This window comes from Camellia sinensis, chromosome 2, assembly GCF_055761805.1.
Source record: "Camellia sinensis isolate YWXY chromosome 2, ASM5576180v1, whole genome shotgun sequence".
Lineage (NCBI taxonomy): Eukaryota > Viridiplantae > Streptophyta > Magnoliopsida > Ericales > Theaceae > Camellia > Camellia sinensis.
The window spans coordinates 223,254,854-223,275,173 of NC_138962.1; the positions used below are offsets into that span (position 1 = coordinate 223,254,854).

Sequence of the window (20,320 nt, forward strand, 5' to 3'; positions counted from 1 at the left end):
ATAAATATATATTTTACTCATGACACATCACAAATTTACATATTTATCCTCACTCACACACCCATCCACAACAATACACACACAAACTCCCATATTTACCCTCACTCACTCACACACCCCCACACACCCACCTTCTTCCATCTTTCCCCCTCCATTCTCAGTTTCAACCTGTGAACACTGTGTTGGTGCTCAACACAGAGTCCTTCAAACGGGTTCAAATTGTGACTCATCTTCTCCTCCTTCAACCTCAGCCTTCTCCGAAATGCGGATACCAGGAACCCTAACAGAACCCAAAACTCCATCATCTTCCTCCTCCTCAGAGCCCACAGAATCATTGTCGCTGTCTCTCGACAACATGGTAATCGGGACACCTTATTTTCTGAGTGGTTCATCAACATATTCCTCCTCCTCCTCCACTTCTTCCATGGTTATTTCCAAGGTTTCTTTATCTGGGTCAGTCACAAAAGGCCTAGAAACAGCACAATCCTCAACAACCCTACTCTCTCCTAGGGTTTCATCATCTGGGTCTGTAACAAATAGCTTCTCCGAAGCCGTATCAAACCCATCTTCACCACTCACAAACCCATTAGACTCAAACGCACTGTCACTTTCATAGCTACTGCTATAATTTTCTTGACCGTTGGTTGATAGAGAGAATTCAAAATCAAAATCAACAGTAGGAGGAGCTCTGAATGGGAGAGAAGAAAAAGAAGAAGAACCTGGTGATTGTTAGGGAAAATATGTGCTTCCCATAAGTAAATCAATCAATGGGAATAAAAACTAATGCGAAAAAATTAAATCAAAAGTAATACAAGAATTTTACGTAGTTCCCTCAATGTGAGGTACGTCCACGGGATCGAAATCCGATTCCACTATCAACCAAAAAGTTTCCAAACGATTACAAACGAGACACGAATGGTCTCACAAAACCACCCTTAGGTGAATTCCAAATAATCACAAATAAACAAGAGGAAAGACCTCACCAAATAGAAGAACCAAAATCTTCAGAACCAGAGTTGAAGAAAACCCAAAATAATAACCAAATCAATCCACACAAAGATTGTCGAAATCCACCCACTAAATCAAACTAGTAGTATGATTGTCCGCAATGATGATTAGCCCACCAAAGATTATCAGCTTTTTGTAACCCACCGAATTGATTTTTCAATCAATATAATTTGTAACAGCACATTATCTCACAGAGAGGAATTAATCGGCAGCCACTCTCTCGGAAGAAGAAAACAATATATCTTCCTCAAATATATTATTGAACAATATATATATCTAAACTTTTGGGCTTGTTCCATCAAAACCCTAGTTGTTACCAAATTAGATTGGGTCTCCACAAATTAGATATAATATATATAAAATATATTATACCCAAATCAAACCAAATTAAAATTTTTTAACCAAAATCAATTGGGTCTCAACTCCAATAAGGAGTATATCCCAACAGTGATGAGATGGAAAGAGAGAGCTTTCGCTTTGGGTACAGCTCAGCTGGTGATAGGGTCGCTTGTGTTGCAGAAAGAGGGACACCACAGAGCTTTGAGTCCATGGAGGTTTCTTTACTTTTTTTTTTTCTTCTTTTCTTTTCTCTAGAAGCAAACAGGCAGAGATGCCAAAGAAAAAGTGAGAGGAACGAAAAGATGAAGAGGAAAAGTGGGAGTGTATCATAATTTATCCTTTATAGTCATTTCATTTAAGGTTAAAATTGAAATAAAAAATAAATTAATTAATGGTTTACCTTGAGAGATAAAATGGTGTTCAAATAGAATGACCCCCTAGTTGCTCCGCATTACCAATTCTATCCCTATATATATATATATATATATATAATTCATTGAACTTTCCATCCCATATTATATTACCCTAATTGTGGTCCTGAAACTAAAATACCTGGCATTTAACTATTTTCTCAAAACTATTTTTTTTTTCCCCCTTAGCGTGGCATGCATGCAAAGATAGCATATGATATCACTATATAATTATCATCAGGAAAATGTGGCGCGAGTAAAAGGAATTGTATCTCCACCATCCAAAACACAAATTATTTTGTTAGCTACACATCCAAACACTGCCTTATTCGTATGCTTCATAACAGATGTTTTCAAATAGGGATTTGGATCCAAAACACACCGGATGTTCAACTGCATAGGCTAGCTAATGGTCAATCACTCTCTCTCTCTCTCTCTCTCAAAAGATGAGAGACTTTGAAGATAATATTTTATTTTATTGAAAAAATAAACTAATTTGAATGCAATTGTTGGTTGCAACCAATTTCCAAGCAACTCCTCAATCATTCAATAGAATGGACTTATACCGTTTACAAAATTTACTAAATTTTTGAACCATAAAAGACTTTAGTTTACTCGATTAAAATAGAGGCTCCGTTTTTAATTTTGAAAGATAGTTTTTTAAAATGAGTTTGTAAAATCTCCAATCTTTTTTGCTTGTATATTTTGCAAAATAATTTTGAGATGATTTGTAATTTTTTTTGTTTTTGTTTTGAATAATTGAATAAATAGATGTGAGACAAAAATTGTTTGATTGATATGTACAATGTAAAAGAATGAGAGAGGAGGGAGGAGAGAGAAAAAAAAATTTGATTGATATGCCAAAAAAGAGAAAAAAAAAATGATTAATTGATATGTGAAAAAAAAAAAAAAATGGACAGAGAAGAGAAGAGAGAGAAGACAATTTTGAAAACAAGTTTCTGCTGCCATCCCATCCTTAAATGTCTTGAAAGTAAAATTGCATAATTTTCCATCCATGTTGAAGTTTAGGATAAATTACGCTTACACTCCCAATGTTTGAGTTTAATATATATTATCCTTTAATATTTGAAAAATTATATTGATATTCCCGAGATCTGAGTTTAATACATATTATTCTTTAACGTTTGAAAAATTACATTGACCCCCTATCATTATAATTATTTTGTAAAATTTGATGTATAGAGAAATAGAGAGAATGAATTATGTATTATTGATTGATGTGTATTGTGTATATTACAAGGATTCCTATTATATAGGAGAGGATTTGGGAGTAGGTGAGGAGTAGGTGGAGAGTAGGTGAAGTAGGTGAGTGTGTGTGGTAGGTGGTAGTGGGTGTAGTAGGTGTAGGTTTTAACAGTCCCCCGCAAACTCAAGGGGGATAGAAACTAACCAACTTGAGTTTGGAGAGAGTAACAAAACAAGAAAATACATAAAAATAAAAGAAGATAGGAGACACTGTATGGTCGTGTCAGACCATTGGTGAAGACACTGGATGGTGGTGTCATAACGTTGTAGAAGACAGTTTATGGGGTCATGTCGGACCATTGTAGTAGACAATGTTGTGACAGTTGTTGTGACAGTTTACAGAGTCTTGCTGGACCCTTGTAGAAACTAACCGGAATCAATGTCGGGACAATTTACAGAGTCTTGTCGGACCCATAAAGGAGCTAACCGGAATCAATGTCGGGACAGTTTACAGAGTCTTGTCGGACCCATGAAGGAGCTAACCGGAATTAATGTCGGGACAGTTTACAGAGTCTTATCGGACCCATGAAGGAGCTAACCGGAATCAATGTCGGGACAGTTTACAGAGTCTTGTCGGACCCTTAAAAAGTCGCACCCTCAAAAGGTGTGCCCAATCTATCAAAAGACGTGCCATCAAAAGGCGTGCCCAATCCATCAAAAGGCGTGCCAGATATGATGGCGAAGCACGTGAGTGCCTTGGCTGGCGCGCCCGTTTGTCGTCTGGCGGCAAGTGGCGCGCGATGCGCGGATCGGCCCTGGCTATTTAAACCAAGGTTGAGGCGGAGGCTGTGCATACCAGTCTGAAAACTCTGAAACCAACCCGTCTCTGAAAAACTCTGCCTCTTCGGAGAGAGAAACTTTGGAACACTTTGTAGCCCAGAAAATGGCTTCGTCTTCCCGCGGTCTGCTCACCCTCTTTCCCGACCTCAACGAGTCAACAAGAGAGATAACTGGTGCGGTGGCACTGGAACCTCAACCAAGCGCCCCGGAGTTTGCTCCGTTGAACTTTCCTATGCGGTCTGTGGAGCAAAGAATGGCAGTGCAGTCGGATGTGGAGGCCAATCAGTATACATTGAAGTCATGTGTGGAAACCATGACTGCGGTTACAAATTTGTCGAACCGGCTGCAGAGTAGGACAAATGAGGTGCAGCAGTTAAACGCCCAACTGGCTCTACTCCAACGCATGTATAAGGATGCGCGAGCAGAGATAAGTGTGCTAAAGGCGGAAAACAAGGAGCTGAAACGGAAGGCCACCGTGATGTTCCGATTTGGAGGGCCGCCATATGCTGCAGTAGAGGAGCAGGGAGTAGTGATCGTGCCCAGTGGAGTGGGAAACACGGAGGCAACACCGTCAAGGGCCGCCCAGAACGGAGGCAAGAAGAAAAGACCGGCGGCAGAGTAGAGAAGAAAAATCCCACTTGTGAATGTGGGTGGGTGTTTTTTTTTTTTTTTTTTTGTATGTGGAAACATGGTGATCGGGGTGAGCCCTGACATGAATAAAATGAGTTTGGTGTGCAGATCTTCCTGCGTCCTTTTTTTTTTTTTTTTTTTTTTGTGTTTTTTTTGTGTTTTTTTTTTCATACCCATGTTCTTCGGATGGAAGACTAAAAAAAAAAATAAAAAAAATAAAGTATAAAAGAAAAGAAAATTGAAGAGAAATGTGTGAATGTGAAAGTAATAAAAAAATAAAAAAGAAATGGGAGATTTAAAGTTGTGGGCGGGTGTGTTGGTTGCTTTTCAAAAGATGGAGTAAAAAAGTTGAGTGGGGAACATGAGTGTGGAAAGAATGAAAAAGAAAAAGGATGGGTTGGATTTGTACAAAATAATAATAAAATAAATGAGTGGAGAAGGTTGGAAAATGGAAAAGGGAAGAGAAAAAGAAAGAAAGGTAAAGTGGGGGATTTAAAAAAGAATAAAGGGATGTCGTGCATGTATGTGTGGTGTAGTCTGTCTATCAGTTTCCTCATCTCAATTAGTGAACCCCACTGCCTGACACTGTCTCGGTACTTGAAAGACACTGGACTATTGAGCCTCATGGTCCATCCCACTTTCTTTATTATATATATATATATATATATCTCTGTTTCTTATCTTAAAAAAAAAAAAAAAAAAAAAAAAAAAAAAAAAAAACAGCAAGATGTATTGTATTAAGAAAGGGACGGATCTCGCTTTTGGGTGGTGGTGCTTGAAGAGAGAGAAAGCCACACAGTGTGTGGAGTTGTAGAGAGAGACAGAGAGAAAGGCAAAGTATTGGTTTGTTTTGGATTCCAAGTAACAATGGAGAGAAACACTCCGGTGAGGAAGCCTCACACATCCACTGCGTGCTCACGGCTTTGAAGAGACCCACTTTCCAGAACTTCGACCACTGCAAGCACTCCACCTTCTTCAGATGTCAATGCTGTTCTGCCCTCATCAAAACCCACTAAAGATTCCATAAGTGCAGTACATTTTTCAGCTGTTTTTGAAGATTTGCAGGTTTTGAGGACGTGAAGACCGGTGAATCTGCGGTTTCGACGATCGTGAATCTCGCTGAAGAGGCTAAGTTCGCGAGAGAAGGTGTTAAGGCTCCAAGCTATGCGATTCTCAGTATCTGCAAGTCTCTCGTCGCCGGAGGAGTAGCCGTAGGCGTATCACGCACTGCTGTAGCGCCACTGGAACGATTAAAAATTTTGCTTCAGGTACAAAACCCACATAACATAAAGTACAACAGTGGGGGTAGATGAAGGGACTGCAGCGACGGGTTAAGGTCAACAGTGGGGGTAGATGAAGACGACCGAGACGGTGGTGTATGGGAGGACAACAGTGAGAGGATGGGCAGTGGTGGTGGACTCGAATAAATTTCAAGGTATGTGTAGAGAATTCTAGCGGATTAGGTTGAGGTCCGGCGGACGGCTAAGGTGAGGTTGCCGCCCGCCGGTGAAGCGAAAAATATTAGGTGCTAAACCTGCTCTGATACCATGTAAAATTTGATGTATAGAGAAATAGAGAGAATGAATTATGTATTATTGATTGATGTGTATTGTGTATATTACAAGGATTCCTATTATATAGGAGAGGATTTGGGAGTAGGTGAGGAGTAGGTGGAGAGTAGGTGAAGTAGGTGAGTGTGTGTGGTAGGTGGTAGTGGGTGTAGTAGGTGTAGGTTTTAACATATTTAGATGAAATTAACATTGATATCAAAAGACATTAAATTCATACACTCTTTCTTTTCTTACTTTACTTTAATTCTTCCATTTTTTTTTTCCTTTCCTTTGCTTTACTTTTTTTTTTTCAATGTAATTTTCTCTATTTTTTTACCAAGAATTGTTACACTTTATATAAACAAGGGGGTTTGTAAAATGACATTATTAATTACAAGGGTGGAAATGTAATTTCTATAATGTCAAGGGATGGGATGTAATCATGTCAAACCTCATGCGTGTCAATGTAATTTATCCTAAAGTTTACGCAAACCCTAAGGGCCCGTTTGTTTTTAGAGGTAAAATAAAAGGGGATTGATAGTGAAAAGATTAATAATAAAAAGATTGTTAGTGAGGAAATTAAGTAAAATTGTATTTGTTTTGATGATAGTTGATAGTATAGAGATTGTTAAATTAATTTTATATAAAATAGTTAAACAAATAAAAACCATGGTTTTTACCTAACAAAAAACACAATTTATTAAATAATATTATTTCAAAATGTATTGCCCAACATGTAAAAATAAATAAATTGCACTTGGTCGATTGACCAACCTGATGTCCGATTAGACATTCTCTCGGACGACCAATAACACCCTAAATTGAATAGACTATTTTCTAATACCATTTCCTCACCTAAACTTGTAATCCGCTCATGCAAATCTTTTCATAGTCCGAAGGGCCTACAAATCTATAACAGATGGTCGCAGGCTCAAGATTGAATTAAAGTACAGAGAGATTATTTACAGTTGTTTACATTAAGTGATGGGAGTGCTTCCCAGTGGCAAACTTGTTGAATGCCTATGGGTGATATAAAGACAGTACACAGACTGCAAAGAGGGAAATAGACAAGGAAATTTCATAAGAAAAGAAGGAGAGACAGAGAGAGAGAGAGGGTGTTAAAAATCAAGATTAAATGAATAGTATTATCCATGTTGAAGTTTAGGATAAATTACACTTATAACAAGTTTCTTCTTTATAACCTTATCAAGTTACAATTCTTCTTTATAATTTTCCATCCATGTTGAAGTTACAATTCTTCTTTATAATTTTCCATCCATGTTGAAGTTACAATTCTTCTTTATAGTTTTCCATCCATGTTGAAGTTTAGCCTAACCGGTCGTCCCACCTGATGTCCTACCGGGCATCCCAACGGTCGTCTGGCCAGTTAACTGGAATAGGGCAACTATTATTTATTTTTATTTTTTTTCAATTGACATATGTTAATTTTTATATATTTGAAAAAAATATTTTTTGAATTTTTTTAAATTTTTTATGTGCTTTAATAGAATTTTGAATTGTATGTTTGGTTATGAGTTGTAAGTTTTTGTATCAAATATCATATGTCACATAAAAAATTCTCCACTTAATTCAAAACTCTTTTTAAAATTCTTTTCGAAACTCTTTTACCAAACAAATTTCCACACTTAAATCATAATTTCAAAACTCACAAACTCAAAATACAACTCCTACTCTCAAATCATATTTAGAAAGTTCTACCAAACTCAACTTGAGCCTTCCCTTTTCGGTTTTCGCTGAAATAGCCACGTATGGCTATTTCACTGCAAAAATGAAAAAATTCCGTTTCACAATGGCTTTTTAGCTGACAAAAAGGGCAAAAACAACTTTCCCACTCAACTACTTTCCACCAACAAACCAAAAAATAAAAAAATCCGTTTCACAATGGCTTTTTAGCTGACAAAAAGGGAAAAAAACAACTTTCCCACTCAACTACTTTCCAACTAACTAAAAAGAAATTTTTTTTAGCATTTGCGCATAAGCTTCTTTAACTACTTTTTCCTAGAAAAATTCAAGAGAAGTGAAAAAAATGAAAATGGTCTGGACCCCACTGGGGTGACCCCAGGGCCCCAGTGGGCTCTGATTGGGTTATTTTTTTTATTTTTTTTAGAGCCAGTAACCAACCCCCACGTGTGTGTGGAGGTGGTGGGGGTGGGACTTTACTAGGGGGTCCCTAGCAAAGTTGTAAAAAAAAAATGGCAAACTTCTGGAAGCGGCTGAAATAAGTCCAATCTTCATTGGATGGGCATAGTGCTGATAAATTACTAGCTAAGTAGCTGTTATATATATCTTATTTTACAATTTCTTTTGCTAGTGCTATGTCCCATTTTTAAGCAAACGTAAAATAGCTTATATGATGTGGATCCACTAAAATGCTAATTTTGTGTTCCAGGCTTATCTATTTTGGTTGTCAAAGCAGCAAGCCTCATTAAGTATCAACCAGTAATATAGGAAAATCTTTCAATGAGGAAAAGACAGTTTTCTTATGAAATAAAATAATTATATACATGTGCACATGCATTGCTTATGTACATATAATGGATGAGCAACATCCGATCTTCTTTCATTTTTTTTTCTTTCCAATTTTGTACAAATATATGAGACCAAGTTATAACCGCTGAATGGATAAATGCATCACCATTTTTGTTTTTATGAAAAATATATATTGAACTTTCAATTATAACCGTCTGTTATAGTGCAGTCCTGCAAGCATAAAGTAGGCTCCAACTACTGAATATTGAGGAACATAAAATAGCATTTCCCAGTTGCAATTAGGATCAGAAAACCAAAAACTAGTCAAGTAAATCATTAGGTGGACTCACCTGGAAAAAGTTGGATGAAGACAAGCCATGGGGTACAGAATGTTCCAAATAGTAATGGAAATGCTGCTCCAACTGGGATCTCAGCCAGCAATTTTGAAAGCAGATATGGACCTAATGCATAAGACCCTTTTGCACACTCTCTATCAACAATTGCATGTTCCTTGGGAAACACACCCCCAGTCTTTGTGCGGGAAGCCATTGCCGTATTTATAGCAGCAACCGAGGGGAGAAAAAAGAGGTGAAACCCAGATAAATGAACAAAGATCCTATTTTCCAAAACTAATTCATACGAAATTGTAAGAATCATAGTTTTGGAAATAAAGGCGTGTGGAAACATCTTTTCCTCACCTTGAAAAGAAAACAAAAAATTCAAATTTTCAGCAAGCAATTTCACCTGAGCATTTTCCCATGATTTGTCTTTTTGTTAAAATTTTTAAACAAGTAATTGGCAGCATGAATAATAGCAGAAAAACTGCAGTTGACATCTATATATATCCAAGTGAACAATTATCCTTCTCATTTCTTTCATTATTATTGGTACTTTCACAGAAACGACGACAGTACATACCTGAAGCAATCCCATTCTGTCCTGTATTGAAGACTGAGATCTTCCCATCCTCCAGAAAACAGACCCAAAAATAATTGACATCCTTGCACGAACTTTGTTTGTAGGCCCATCGCGAGAAGCCTAGTCATTCATAGGTGGCTATCAGATTCAAGAAGAAATTGAACCCATTAAACAATTTACAAGCATAACTTACAAAATTCGAGTACAAAACTGTCTGCAGCATTTCAGTAATAACTTAATGCATTCTACAAGAGTACCACTCTACCATATGCATCTTTATGATTTTGCACTAGGATTTCATCACAAACAATGGGAAGAAAAATAGTCTAATGTTGTTAGTCTTTAGGAAAGAGAATGCAAAGTTTGGCCCACTATCTTTTGAGCGTCCGTTTTATTTAAATGTGTTAAATAAATTGAATCACATTCACAGAAATACCTGCATCCATGCACGTTTAAGGAGCAGCCAGAACTGCCTCCACCAACCACCTTTCTTTTTGACAATAGTTTTCTTCCTTAAATTCATGCTGTTCCTAGAAGTCTCCCTTCTCACGAGAGGAGTTGCATATAGGATTGATGATGTTTGTTGCGAGAATGACTCAACAAGACCATGTATCCTTTTCTGGGAAGAGTAGACACTTTCAGCAGAACTATTGTCAATGGACATTAGATCAGCCAAAAATTCAGCAGGATTAACAAGCTCTGGACAACCATACCTGTTAACCATGAATCAGTCATTACTTTCAGAACTAGAAGTTACAAAGCAACAACTGTCACAGGTATAATGATAACACTCTTGGATATGCACATTGAACAGCCTCAAAGCTTACTTGGAGAAAAACATGTGGTACACATCAGCAACATAAGAAGGAAGACAATTCAGGATTCAGAATTGCTAGTTGAACTTGGAGAAAAACATGTTGGGAGTATTACAGAGTTGGAGTGGGGCTAGGGTAGGGAAGAGGCACCGGAAGGCTTGGGTGCTCTCTTCTCATTGTTTGCTTTGGTTGGTATGGTTGGAATGGAATAGGCGAGTGTTTTAGGATAAGTGCCATTCCGTTCATGGTTAGAGAGTAGATTGTTGATGGTGTTGCATAGTTGGGTTAAGGATATAGTCGATCAAAATGTTTTGGTTTTTGTCGATTTTGTGGAAGATTTGATTAGTTAGTTTTATTTAGTCCTTTTGTGGGCTTATTTTTGTATTCATTGCATCGTCTTGATGCTTTTTATAAAGTTTGATTATTTATCCCAAAAAAAAAGAAAAGAATTGTTAGTTAAATATACTATAAACTAAGAAGAAATGACACAAAACAACGATACAACACGAACACGGCGACGTGGCAATTATCCAAAAAAAATGTAGAACAATGTAGAACAAGACACATGGCGGATACGCGCAAAATACATAGCTTGATATAATTATTAGATGTTCTATATGTAACGCCCTGAAATAAATGCAACAAACCATCAAAGAGGATAAGTAAACAACAATATGAATCAGAGTACGATGTCCTTCTATTACATGAGATTCGGTTGTACAAAAGGGTGACACATGCAATATACATTCATAAATAGTACATCCTGAATCTACAACATGTATTACGAAACAGTAATAATGTAATAAAAGCTAAAGAGATAATCGTATGTCCTAAAGGCTTATTTCTTTCCAAGTCAAGGCTTGGGTACATCAAAGTGAGTCTTAAGCTCAATACAAATAAAGTCCTGGGCTTGTACAAAAGTGAATACAAAGAACAAAACTGAGCCTTCAACTCCACAGTCCTCCCAAACTAAAGGGTGGTTTGGAATGTTCTAAATAAGTACACTTTTTGACTTTTTATGAAATATGGGTTGGGTATGGATTGGATTTGAAGTGATATTGTAGAGAGATGATATGACTTAAATAAGATGATGTGACTTAAATAGGATAGTGACTTTTTGACTTTTTTAGCATATGCCAAACAAGGCCTAAGTCCTTGGTAGAGGCATATCACCAGTACCTAAAAATGATTTTCTCCAAATAGGGTGAGCCAAAACTCAGTAAAAATAATCTAACACAATATATGAATCTTAACAAAGATATAAGGGTGAAATGCATATGCAATGCCCATGTCAAAATGATTTACATTTCTTTCTCAAAATCATGTTATGCTCAAATTATATCACAATTCTCGAATCATGTCCTTTATCATTGGAAACAAGGAGGAAATTCTTAAACCGTTACAACCTTTCACGAATATTTCGTTGGCGGGAAACTGTCAAACAACACCCATGTAAACGTAATCTATACAAGCACTACTATTGCCATTTGACGAATATTTCGTCTTCGGGAATCAACACCCATGTATACGTGCGTTTTTCGAGACTTTTACTCTGGATACACTGGCCAACTTAATTTGGTGATACACACCTCTTTCCAACATTCACCCATTTTTTTCAAAATCATATACATTTACAATGTATTAAATAAGTAACAAATGTTCAATGCACGTGGATGAGAAATTAGTTTCAATTCACCTAATCTTCATGTAATTTCTACAACAATCATAGCTATCCTCCACCGATAGCCCAAAACAAATATAAAATCTCCAATACAGATAAACTTTCCAAAATTTAAGATGTGAGCGATAATATATATCCAATTCCACCATTCATATCAATATCCATCCAATTTCACATTTCCAACATCAATTTCATTTATTTATACAAAATAAATATTTGAGACATTTAGGGCAAAATTCATTTTCTTTCAAAATCCAATCGAAGGGTCAAAATCAACAATTTGCTCACAACTCAACCTCATTTCCACTCCCCCATCCATTTTCTATACAACCATTTGAAAACTCCTCTTTTGATTTTTAAACCAAAACCCTTGGTTGTTCAAAATCCTCCAAAACCACAAGATTATTTATGAAAAACAAATAACTAAATTAAAAATCATAAAAGAGTGTAGAAAATCCCTACCTTGAAGCTAGAAGGCCAAGGAGACAGTGGAGAAACTTTAAGAAAGCCGAAATCCAAGTCTATTCGGATGAAAACAAAGCTCTAGGTGAGCTCTACCTTTTTAACAAAGGGAGTAGGGTGGAGAAATCAATGGATCCAAGTGTTTTAGAAGAGAGAATGTGAGTTTTAGAGAGAGAGAGAGAGTCTCAACTTAGGATTTTTAGAGAGTTTAGAGAGAGAGATAAGAAAAAGTGATGTAAAAATTGATTTTTACAGATTGATATATGCACAGTTTGCTCGAGCGCAAGAAGTAGCGCTCAAGCGTTCAGACAGAATAAGTTGCTCCGCTCGAGCTCAAGCGCAAGACGTGATGCTCGAGCGTAGAAGACAGAAGACCAACGCTCGAGTGTAAGAAGCACCACTCGAGCGTAGAATACACTCTTCCAGTAATTTTGCAGACCTGCAAAAGTATTAAGAATTCACAAAGCCCGCTCGAGCGCAAGATGTGACGCTCGAGCGGAGGAGTAAAATTATTGGCAACAAAAGTTTGAAAACCAAGCTATCAACCTATTCTAAACGCAACCAATACAACCCAATAACCAAACTCAAGGAGGAAAAAGAGGAATAAGACAAAAACAACAATACAAAACCATGAAACCCGAGTCCAGAATATCAAATGGGTCGGGTCTAAAACCAAAATCGCTATACTATACGAATATTTCATTCAAAGTTAATTTAAAAAATACAATATAAAACTAATTCCTAAAGTTCAAATGAGGCATTAATAGGCATAAATAGCATTGTTCTCAGTTATCATTGAATCCTAAGTTATTTTGTTTAAACCATGTTTCATGTGTTTCTAAGGCTCTAACCAATGGACATGTGTGTTCTCTGAGCATCCAAAGTGTGTCAAGGTTAAAGTTCTTAAAAATAATAGGACACATTTGGATGTGTGTCCAACACATGTCAGAAGTATCTCAGATGAGTGTCAATGTCCAATACGTGACCAACATGGACATGACATGAAAACACCACTCTCTTAAAAGTGTCCGTGCATCTTAGACTATAAGCTAATAACCGGGAGAAAGAAAAGAAAATGATTTTATTTGAAAAAGTCTAAAAGCTAAAGAATCCACACACATCCTTAAAACATTATTTACATCTTTTCGAATGTATACCCTCAAATGCTTTCAATAGAATGCTAGAGATGATACATTTGGAAAACCCCAAGTGTTGGAATAAAGGTTTTGTTGGTTTGCTTTGTTATCTATATTAAATTTTTGAATAAGATTCTCCAGAAAAACAAGAAAAAGAGAGTGTGCCTCCTTTTGAGAAAAGCATGAATGATGGGTCTCTGATAATGTAAGTTCTGAGAGCAACTAATTTTCCAGTCAGTAACCAAGAATAAAGTCAAATATAAGATTTATTTATATATATTTTGCATGCAAGATTCTGTATGTAGATACATTATTATATTTAAAAATATGATCATACAGTATCTGTGATTTTTGAAAGCTCTATAATTCAATAATAGTAGATAAAGATATCAACTTAGAAAATTTAAGCAAAAAATAATTTTTAATTTAAAATCTAGCTCCAGGCTCTACACAAACTGGACAAGGACTCAACCGTTAAGCAAACCCTTCAAAAAACCTCAAGGTTACACAAACAATGACAGTATGGCCAAATGGCGAATTTTGTCCCGCTAACAGGTTGAGCTGAGGTTGACCAGCTAGCAAGGGCATTTTGTGCATACTGAATGTTGCTTCAATAGTTTAAATTATTGCATCTCTCTTTTATTTCCTTCTGAAATTTTACTTTTAAGGAGTGGCATGTTAATAAATCTCTACCCAAGATTACAGATTCCAAAAGAAAAACTGAAAATGATTCTTGAGAATTTTAATATAACTAACAAGATTAAGATAACACAAATGAAATAAATATAAGATAAATGAGTTTTAGATACCAACCTATAACAATGGCTCATCACGTGCAGGACCGGCATAAACAAGTGCACCTTCTGTCAGCAACACAATGTCGTCAAATTTCACATACACTGAACCTCAGGGCGGGTGTATGGAACAAATTACAGTAAGTCCATCCTGTGCAAGTTGATGGAGTGTTTCCATCACCTTCTCTGCCTGGAAGGCATCAAGACCTGCGAGCAGAAGCAATTTTGTAATAGATGAGAGAAATTGAGGGCACTTCAATAGTCACTTATTAGACATCTATACAAGTCCACCCTTATTGTACCACAATTTAAAGCATACGGCGTACTGCGTTCTAGTTACCAACCATTCTACGTACCGAAAAGATCCACGTTCTAGGTAACCTGGGGGGTATGTGTCCGACACCCATACCCAATTTAGACTCTTGAATCCTCTAATTTTATATGATTCTTCAAGAAAAAGATGCTTACATTTGTAAGTAAATAGACATCTCTATATATTCCACATTTTTCCTAAATCCCGTTTAATTTCAATTGAAGTATATTTCTAAATAATTTACAACATCTTATCTAAAATTATTATATAATGTGTTATATATATGTAAGTGTTTGAAAGATATCCCGGTACCCATTCCCAACTTTTGGATACATATTTCAATATCCTAAGATTTAGCTCTAGAAAGATCTAATACTTGGACACAACATAGCATTCCAACTACCAAATCATCATCTGTATGTGCTACACCAATTGAAAGATAATATCTGATATCTCAGTTGACAGAATCAGTCCTAAAGGCAAATTATGTAAAAAAGAAAGCATGCCTACCAGTTGTAGGTTCATCAGCAACTATGACAGATGGGCTAGTTATAAGTTCACATGCCATAGACAAATGCTTCTTTTTACCGCCACTGATTCCACGGACTTTAGCATTCCCAACACGGGAATCAGCACAGCTGACCTTTTGAAGAAAAAGCACATGGCAGCCATGAGCCACCACCACAACGAAAAAGAAAACGTAAAAGTTCAAAAGTCGTAAATTTAAAAGGGTGACGAAAAAAATAAACCAGTAACAAATGCAGCAAAAAGTAACTCATAATATTTCTGTAATAATCCGAAAGGCTAATGCAAGTGCATAAACCCAATTATTGGTTTAACAAATCATTTTATGCATGAAGCTATAAAAGATTCAGCATTGAATTGAGAAGTACAGTAATTCGAGAGAAACTGAAACAAACGTCAGCCAAGGTCAGCATTATACTTCTCCATAAAAAAGGTTTTTTTTTTGTTATGCACAAATTGATTTAAAAAGAACGAAAAAAGAAATGCACACTAAAAAGAAGAAAGTCAAGCCAGAATTACCCCAAGCCTAGTCTGAACAAGAGTTTGTTCACATATTCATCTCTCTCTTCCACATAAGATATCTCCTGAAGTTTGAGTTCAGCAGCAAGAGACAATGTCTCTCGAAAAGTCAACTGAGAGAAAAAAAAAAAAGGTCTTCTTGTCTCACATAAGCAAATCTGCAATGACAATGGTTAGAAGTAAGTAGACACATAATCCATGTTTAAAAAAAATATTCCAAAAGTAACATTTTGAGAGTTCTATCTAAAGCCAAAATCTAAGCCAAACATCCTTATAACTTCTCTTTGAAATTGGTCGTCCATTGATCTCCAAAAGGCCCGATAAATGTAACCGGGGTGAAGCAATTATTTGGCCTTCCCTGATCCTGACTGCCCCATTATTGCAACCGATCTTCCTGGTTTCGCCTCACCAGTTAAATTTTTCAGCAAAAATCGCACCCAAACAACCAACCAACATTGAAATCTTGTTCAGTTTCGTGAAATCAGATTATTATTGCTGCAAGATTAACAGATAATACCAAACAAATTCACAAGCTCGACTATGAAATTTTCTAGGAATTCCATGCATAGAGATATTGAAATTGAAAGAAAATGCATCATAGAAATTCCAATCAGCTTGTTTGGTTTTGGTTTTCAGAAAATTCTAAGTAGCATTTGGTTTAGTTTTGGAGTTGATTCTCTTTTTGAGTTGTGATTTGAATGTGGTATTACGAGTTGAGTTTTGAAAAGAGAAAATTTGTTTGGTTATGAGTTTTGAAAAGAATTTTTGAATTTTAAATTTTGAAAAGAGTTTTAAGTTGTATTTTGAATTTTTTGGATTACTTTTTTTTAAATATTAAAAAATGTTTAAGAAAATTTTATATATTTATTTTAAATATATAATTTTTATTTAAATATTTTTATCTTATTTTGTAAATATTTTAATTTTTAAATTTAATATTTTAAATTCAAAATACAACTCCATACTCAAATCGTAACCAAACTCAAAACTCAATTCAAAAATTATTTTCAAAACTCATAACCAAACGCATAACTCGAAACTCCACACTACTTTCAAAACTCTACACTCAAATTGTAACTAAACACATAACAAAAAAGTTAAAATATTTTTATAAAATAAAAAAACTATTTAAAATAAAAAATTTAAAATTTAAAATATTTAAAATAAAAATTATATATTTCAAAAAACACAGCACAAAAATGTATGAAATATAGTCCACATTAAAATAAATAAATAAATATTTAAAACATAAAATATTTATCCTAAAAAAATAAAAGTAAGAAAATTTTTAAATATTTAAAAAAATAAATCCAAAAAATTTTAAAAGGCAATACTCAAATCATGATTCTAAAAATAATTTTAAAAAACAAATAAAAAAACATTTTTTTTTCTTTTTTTTATTTTTAAATAGAGTTTTGAAAAAAGTTTTGGTTTTAAGTTTTAAAAATAGTTTTGAATTGTGTGTTTGGTTATGAATTTTGAAATTAATTTTTGAATTGAATTTTAAATAATTTTGAGTTGTGTGTTTGGTTATGAATTTTGAAAAGTGTTTTAAAATTTTTGAGTGCGGAATTATGATTCCTCACTCAAACCAAACTCAGCCCTACTTTTTTTTCGTATTTTTTTTTTTTTTTCAATGAATTTTTTTAATATTTTAAACAATTTTTTAAAATTTTTAGACACACTTAATATAAATACACTTACAAAGTATAATATTTGTGAAAAAAATTGTTAAAAAATTCACCAACTACCAAAAATACAAAACAAAAACAAAAAATCAATACATTTTTCGTATTTTTAAGTATTTATTAACTTTTTAAAAATATTTTTCACAAATATTTTAGGGTGAAGTACCAATAAATCCCAAAATATGATCTTGTGAACGGTTTAGTCCTCCATTTTTTTTTATAAACCCAAAGGTCCCATTAAAGTAAAAATTACATAAAAAGGTAGTCACTTACATGTTTGGATTTAATTTGTTAGGGATAAAAAGTGATTTTCTCAAAATGTAAAATTACACATTTGGGCAATTTGAACTATAGAAGTTATGGATTTTCCCTCATTCTAAAACAAATCCCACATTACAAATAAAAACCTAACACTCTAATGTAACACTCCAATAACTTAACATTTCAATGTAACACACTAAAAAACTCCTTGGTGTACTTTTCCCAAACGTAACAATTAACACTCAAAAAAAAAATTTCTTTAGTGTACTTTTCCTAAACGTAATGCTCCAATATAAAAAATAAAAACAAAAAAATTCTTAGTATACTTTTTCCAAACATAATACTTCAATCAATGTAATCCCAAACGTAACACTCCAATATAACATACTCCAATATAACACGCAAAAACACTAAAAAAAACTCCTTAGTATGCTTTTTTTAAATGTAACACTCACAGTTTGAAATTATACATTTATTCAAAATTTACTAAGGAATATTTGTACTCTTTATGGAATGGTTCGAAGAATCTCATTTTTTTTTTTTTTTTTTTAGTGTTACATTGAAGTGTTATGTTTAGGAAAAATACACTAAGATATATATATATTTTTTTTTTGTTACATTGAAGCATTACGTTTAGGAAAAGTATGCCAAAGAGTTTTTTTGTGTTACTTTAAAATGTTACAATAAGGAATTTTTCTTAGAGTGTTATATTGAAGTGTTACATTTAAAAAAAGTACACCAAGAAGTTTTTTTGTGTGTTACATTAGAATGTTACACTAAAGAGTTTTTACGTATTACATTAGAGTGTTACACTAAGGAGTTCTTTTAGAGTATTGTATTAAAGTGTTACATTTAGAAAAAGTACATCAATAAGTTTTTTTGTATGTTACATTAAAGAGTTTTTGTGTGTTACATCACAGTGTTACATTAAGGAGTTTTTTTGTGTGTTATATTAGAGTGTTACGTTTGAGAAAAATATACCAATGAGTTTTTTGGTGTGTTACTTTAGAGTGATACATTAAGAAGTTTTTTTAGAGTTATATTTAAGTGTTACATTTTGGAAAAGTACAATAAGGAATTTTTTTATGTGTTACTTTAATGTTACGTTTAGATGTTAATTAATGTCAATGTTACAATAGGGATGAACACCACAAAAAGAAACGAACATCACACCAATAACACCACAAACGGGGTAACATCATCTATCTACAAATCACTCCACTAAATCCCCACAAAAAAAAAAAAAAAAAAAAAAAAAACCTACCTTATCCATGCACATCCAACATTAGGAAAAAAGTCCAAACAAAATCACACACAAAAACAAACAAGTAAACTTTGAAAATCCCATATCAAGGAAATACAACATACCCAAAATAAAAGGACTAATTGGTTTGAAAGAAAACTTCTAGGACTCAATGGAATAACTTTTCTTCAAATGGGATTTATGAGTGATTTTTTTAATATTTTATTATTTATATACATATAAGTAGGATGCATATAAAACGTAAAAAAATTATTAAAAATTTTAAAAATATTCACTAAAAATAAATAAATACGAAAACAAAAAAAAAACTCATTTTTCAAAAAATTGAATTCCGAAAAGTAAAACCAAACCCACTGAATTATTCATTGTTTGGTTGCTGAGAAAACCGAGAAAAAAAAGGAAGGCAAAATAAAGACAAAGAAAATTCTGAATCGTACTTACCAAACATGCATTTTCTTGGTTTCCAATGTCTCTGTGTGAGAAAAACTAATCAGGTCATCCAAACAGGTCAATTAGGCTCAGGTAAGGATACATACATACATACATGCATACATACATACATACATACATATCAGTCGCGCACTCGTGCACTTCTAAAATTCAATATATTCATTACCTTTTCATACATTTTCTCAGCAACCAAACACTTTTTACAAAACCCTAGCTGCTTAGTGCAAAATGTAGAGCTTGTATTGTAAAAGAGGGAAACACTCACAGCTTTGGAGGATTTATCGGAGAGGGAACAGGTGATGTTGCTCCACCGGATGGTCACCGGCGATAATTTCCCGGAGACCGGAGCATCGCCGCCTCCTAATTTTTTTTGCATAGAAACCCACAATAAATAATTTGAATCATCTAAACACGCCGTGATAGGCCCGACTGACCCAACCAACTCCTCCGTCCGTATAGGTAATTAATCACATAATTGAATAAATGTACGGTGAAAGATTGAGAGGGAAGCCTACTCCATTATTAATCTTGGAGAAAAAAAATGCTACGCATACCAGCAAAATTGCCACTCTCCCTGGCCCCCCAAAATAATAGTTCCTACTCTCTTTTTTTTTTATGGTATAATTATTGTATTTTAAAAAATATTAATTATCATAATTGTATGTGGTGGGAAAGCGGTTCCCGATCTTTATTCTTTTTTGTTATTAATAGATTTAAAATAAAGATAAAAGAGAAAATTCATATTATTTTAGTCTTTAATTTTTGAAAAAAAAAATTATTTTGAGATAATAAAAAATGAAATAAATGACTAATAATTTAGGACGAACAGAGTAATAAATTTATCAAATCACTCACAATGTGAGTCGTGCATAAGTATGAGTTTTATATCCATATCTATACATCTATGTGAATGTTTGATAATTTTTTTTTTAGGGCAAACTTCACTTTACCTCTTGTGGTTTGGGCTGAGTAAGAATTACCCTCCTGAAATTCGGAATTCACCACATTAACCCCCTTATAG

The 20,320-nt window shown here is 34.3% G+C and overlaps 1 protein-coding gene across 31 annotated transcripts in view; it reads right to left on the bottom strand.

The window, feature by feature from the left end:
- LOC114314487 (serine carboxypeptidase-like 18) overlaps positions 1-19,930 on the bottom strand; it is a 29,871-nt gene extending 9,941 nt beyond the window's left edge. For 6 of the 31 annotated variants that reach the window (XM_082917144.1, XM_082917129.1, XM_082917128.1 and 3 more), the window contains exons 1-7: positions 19,565-19,914; positions 15,637-16,131; positions 15,103-15,235; positions 14,299-14,486; positions 9,828-10,104; positions 9,392-9,511; positions 8,824-9,004 (exon numbers count right to left, since the gene is read on the bottom strand). In XM_082917144.1, the coding sequence (XP_082773270.1) occupies positions 8,824-9,004; positions 9,392-9,511; positions 9,828-10,104; positions 14,299-14,333 (613 nt within the window). In that variant the 5' untranslated portion in view covers positions 14,334-14,486; positions 15,103-15,235; positions 15,637-16,131; positions 19,565-19,914. Of the gene's footprint in view, positions 1-8,823; positions 9,172-9,391; positions 9,530-9,827; positions 10,105-14,298; positions 14,487-15,102; positions 15,236-15,636; positions 16,132-19,290; positions 19,336-19,564 lie in introns of those variants that run through there. The other 25 variants (XM_082917148.1, XM_082917143.1, XM_082917120.1 and 22 more) reach the window with 24 other exon arrangements.
- Positions 19,931-20,320: the final 390 nt, after the last annotated feature.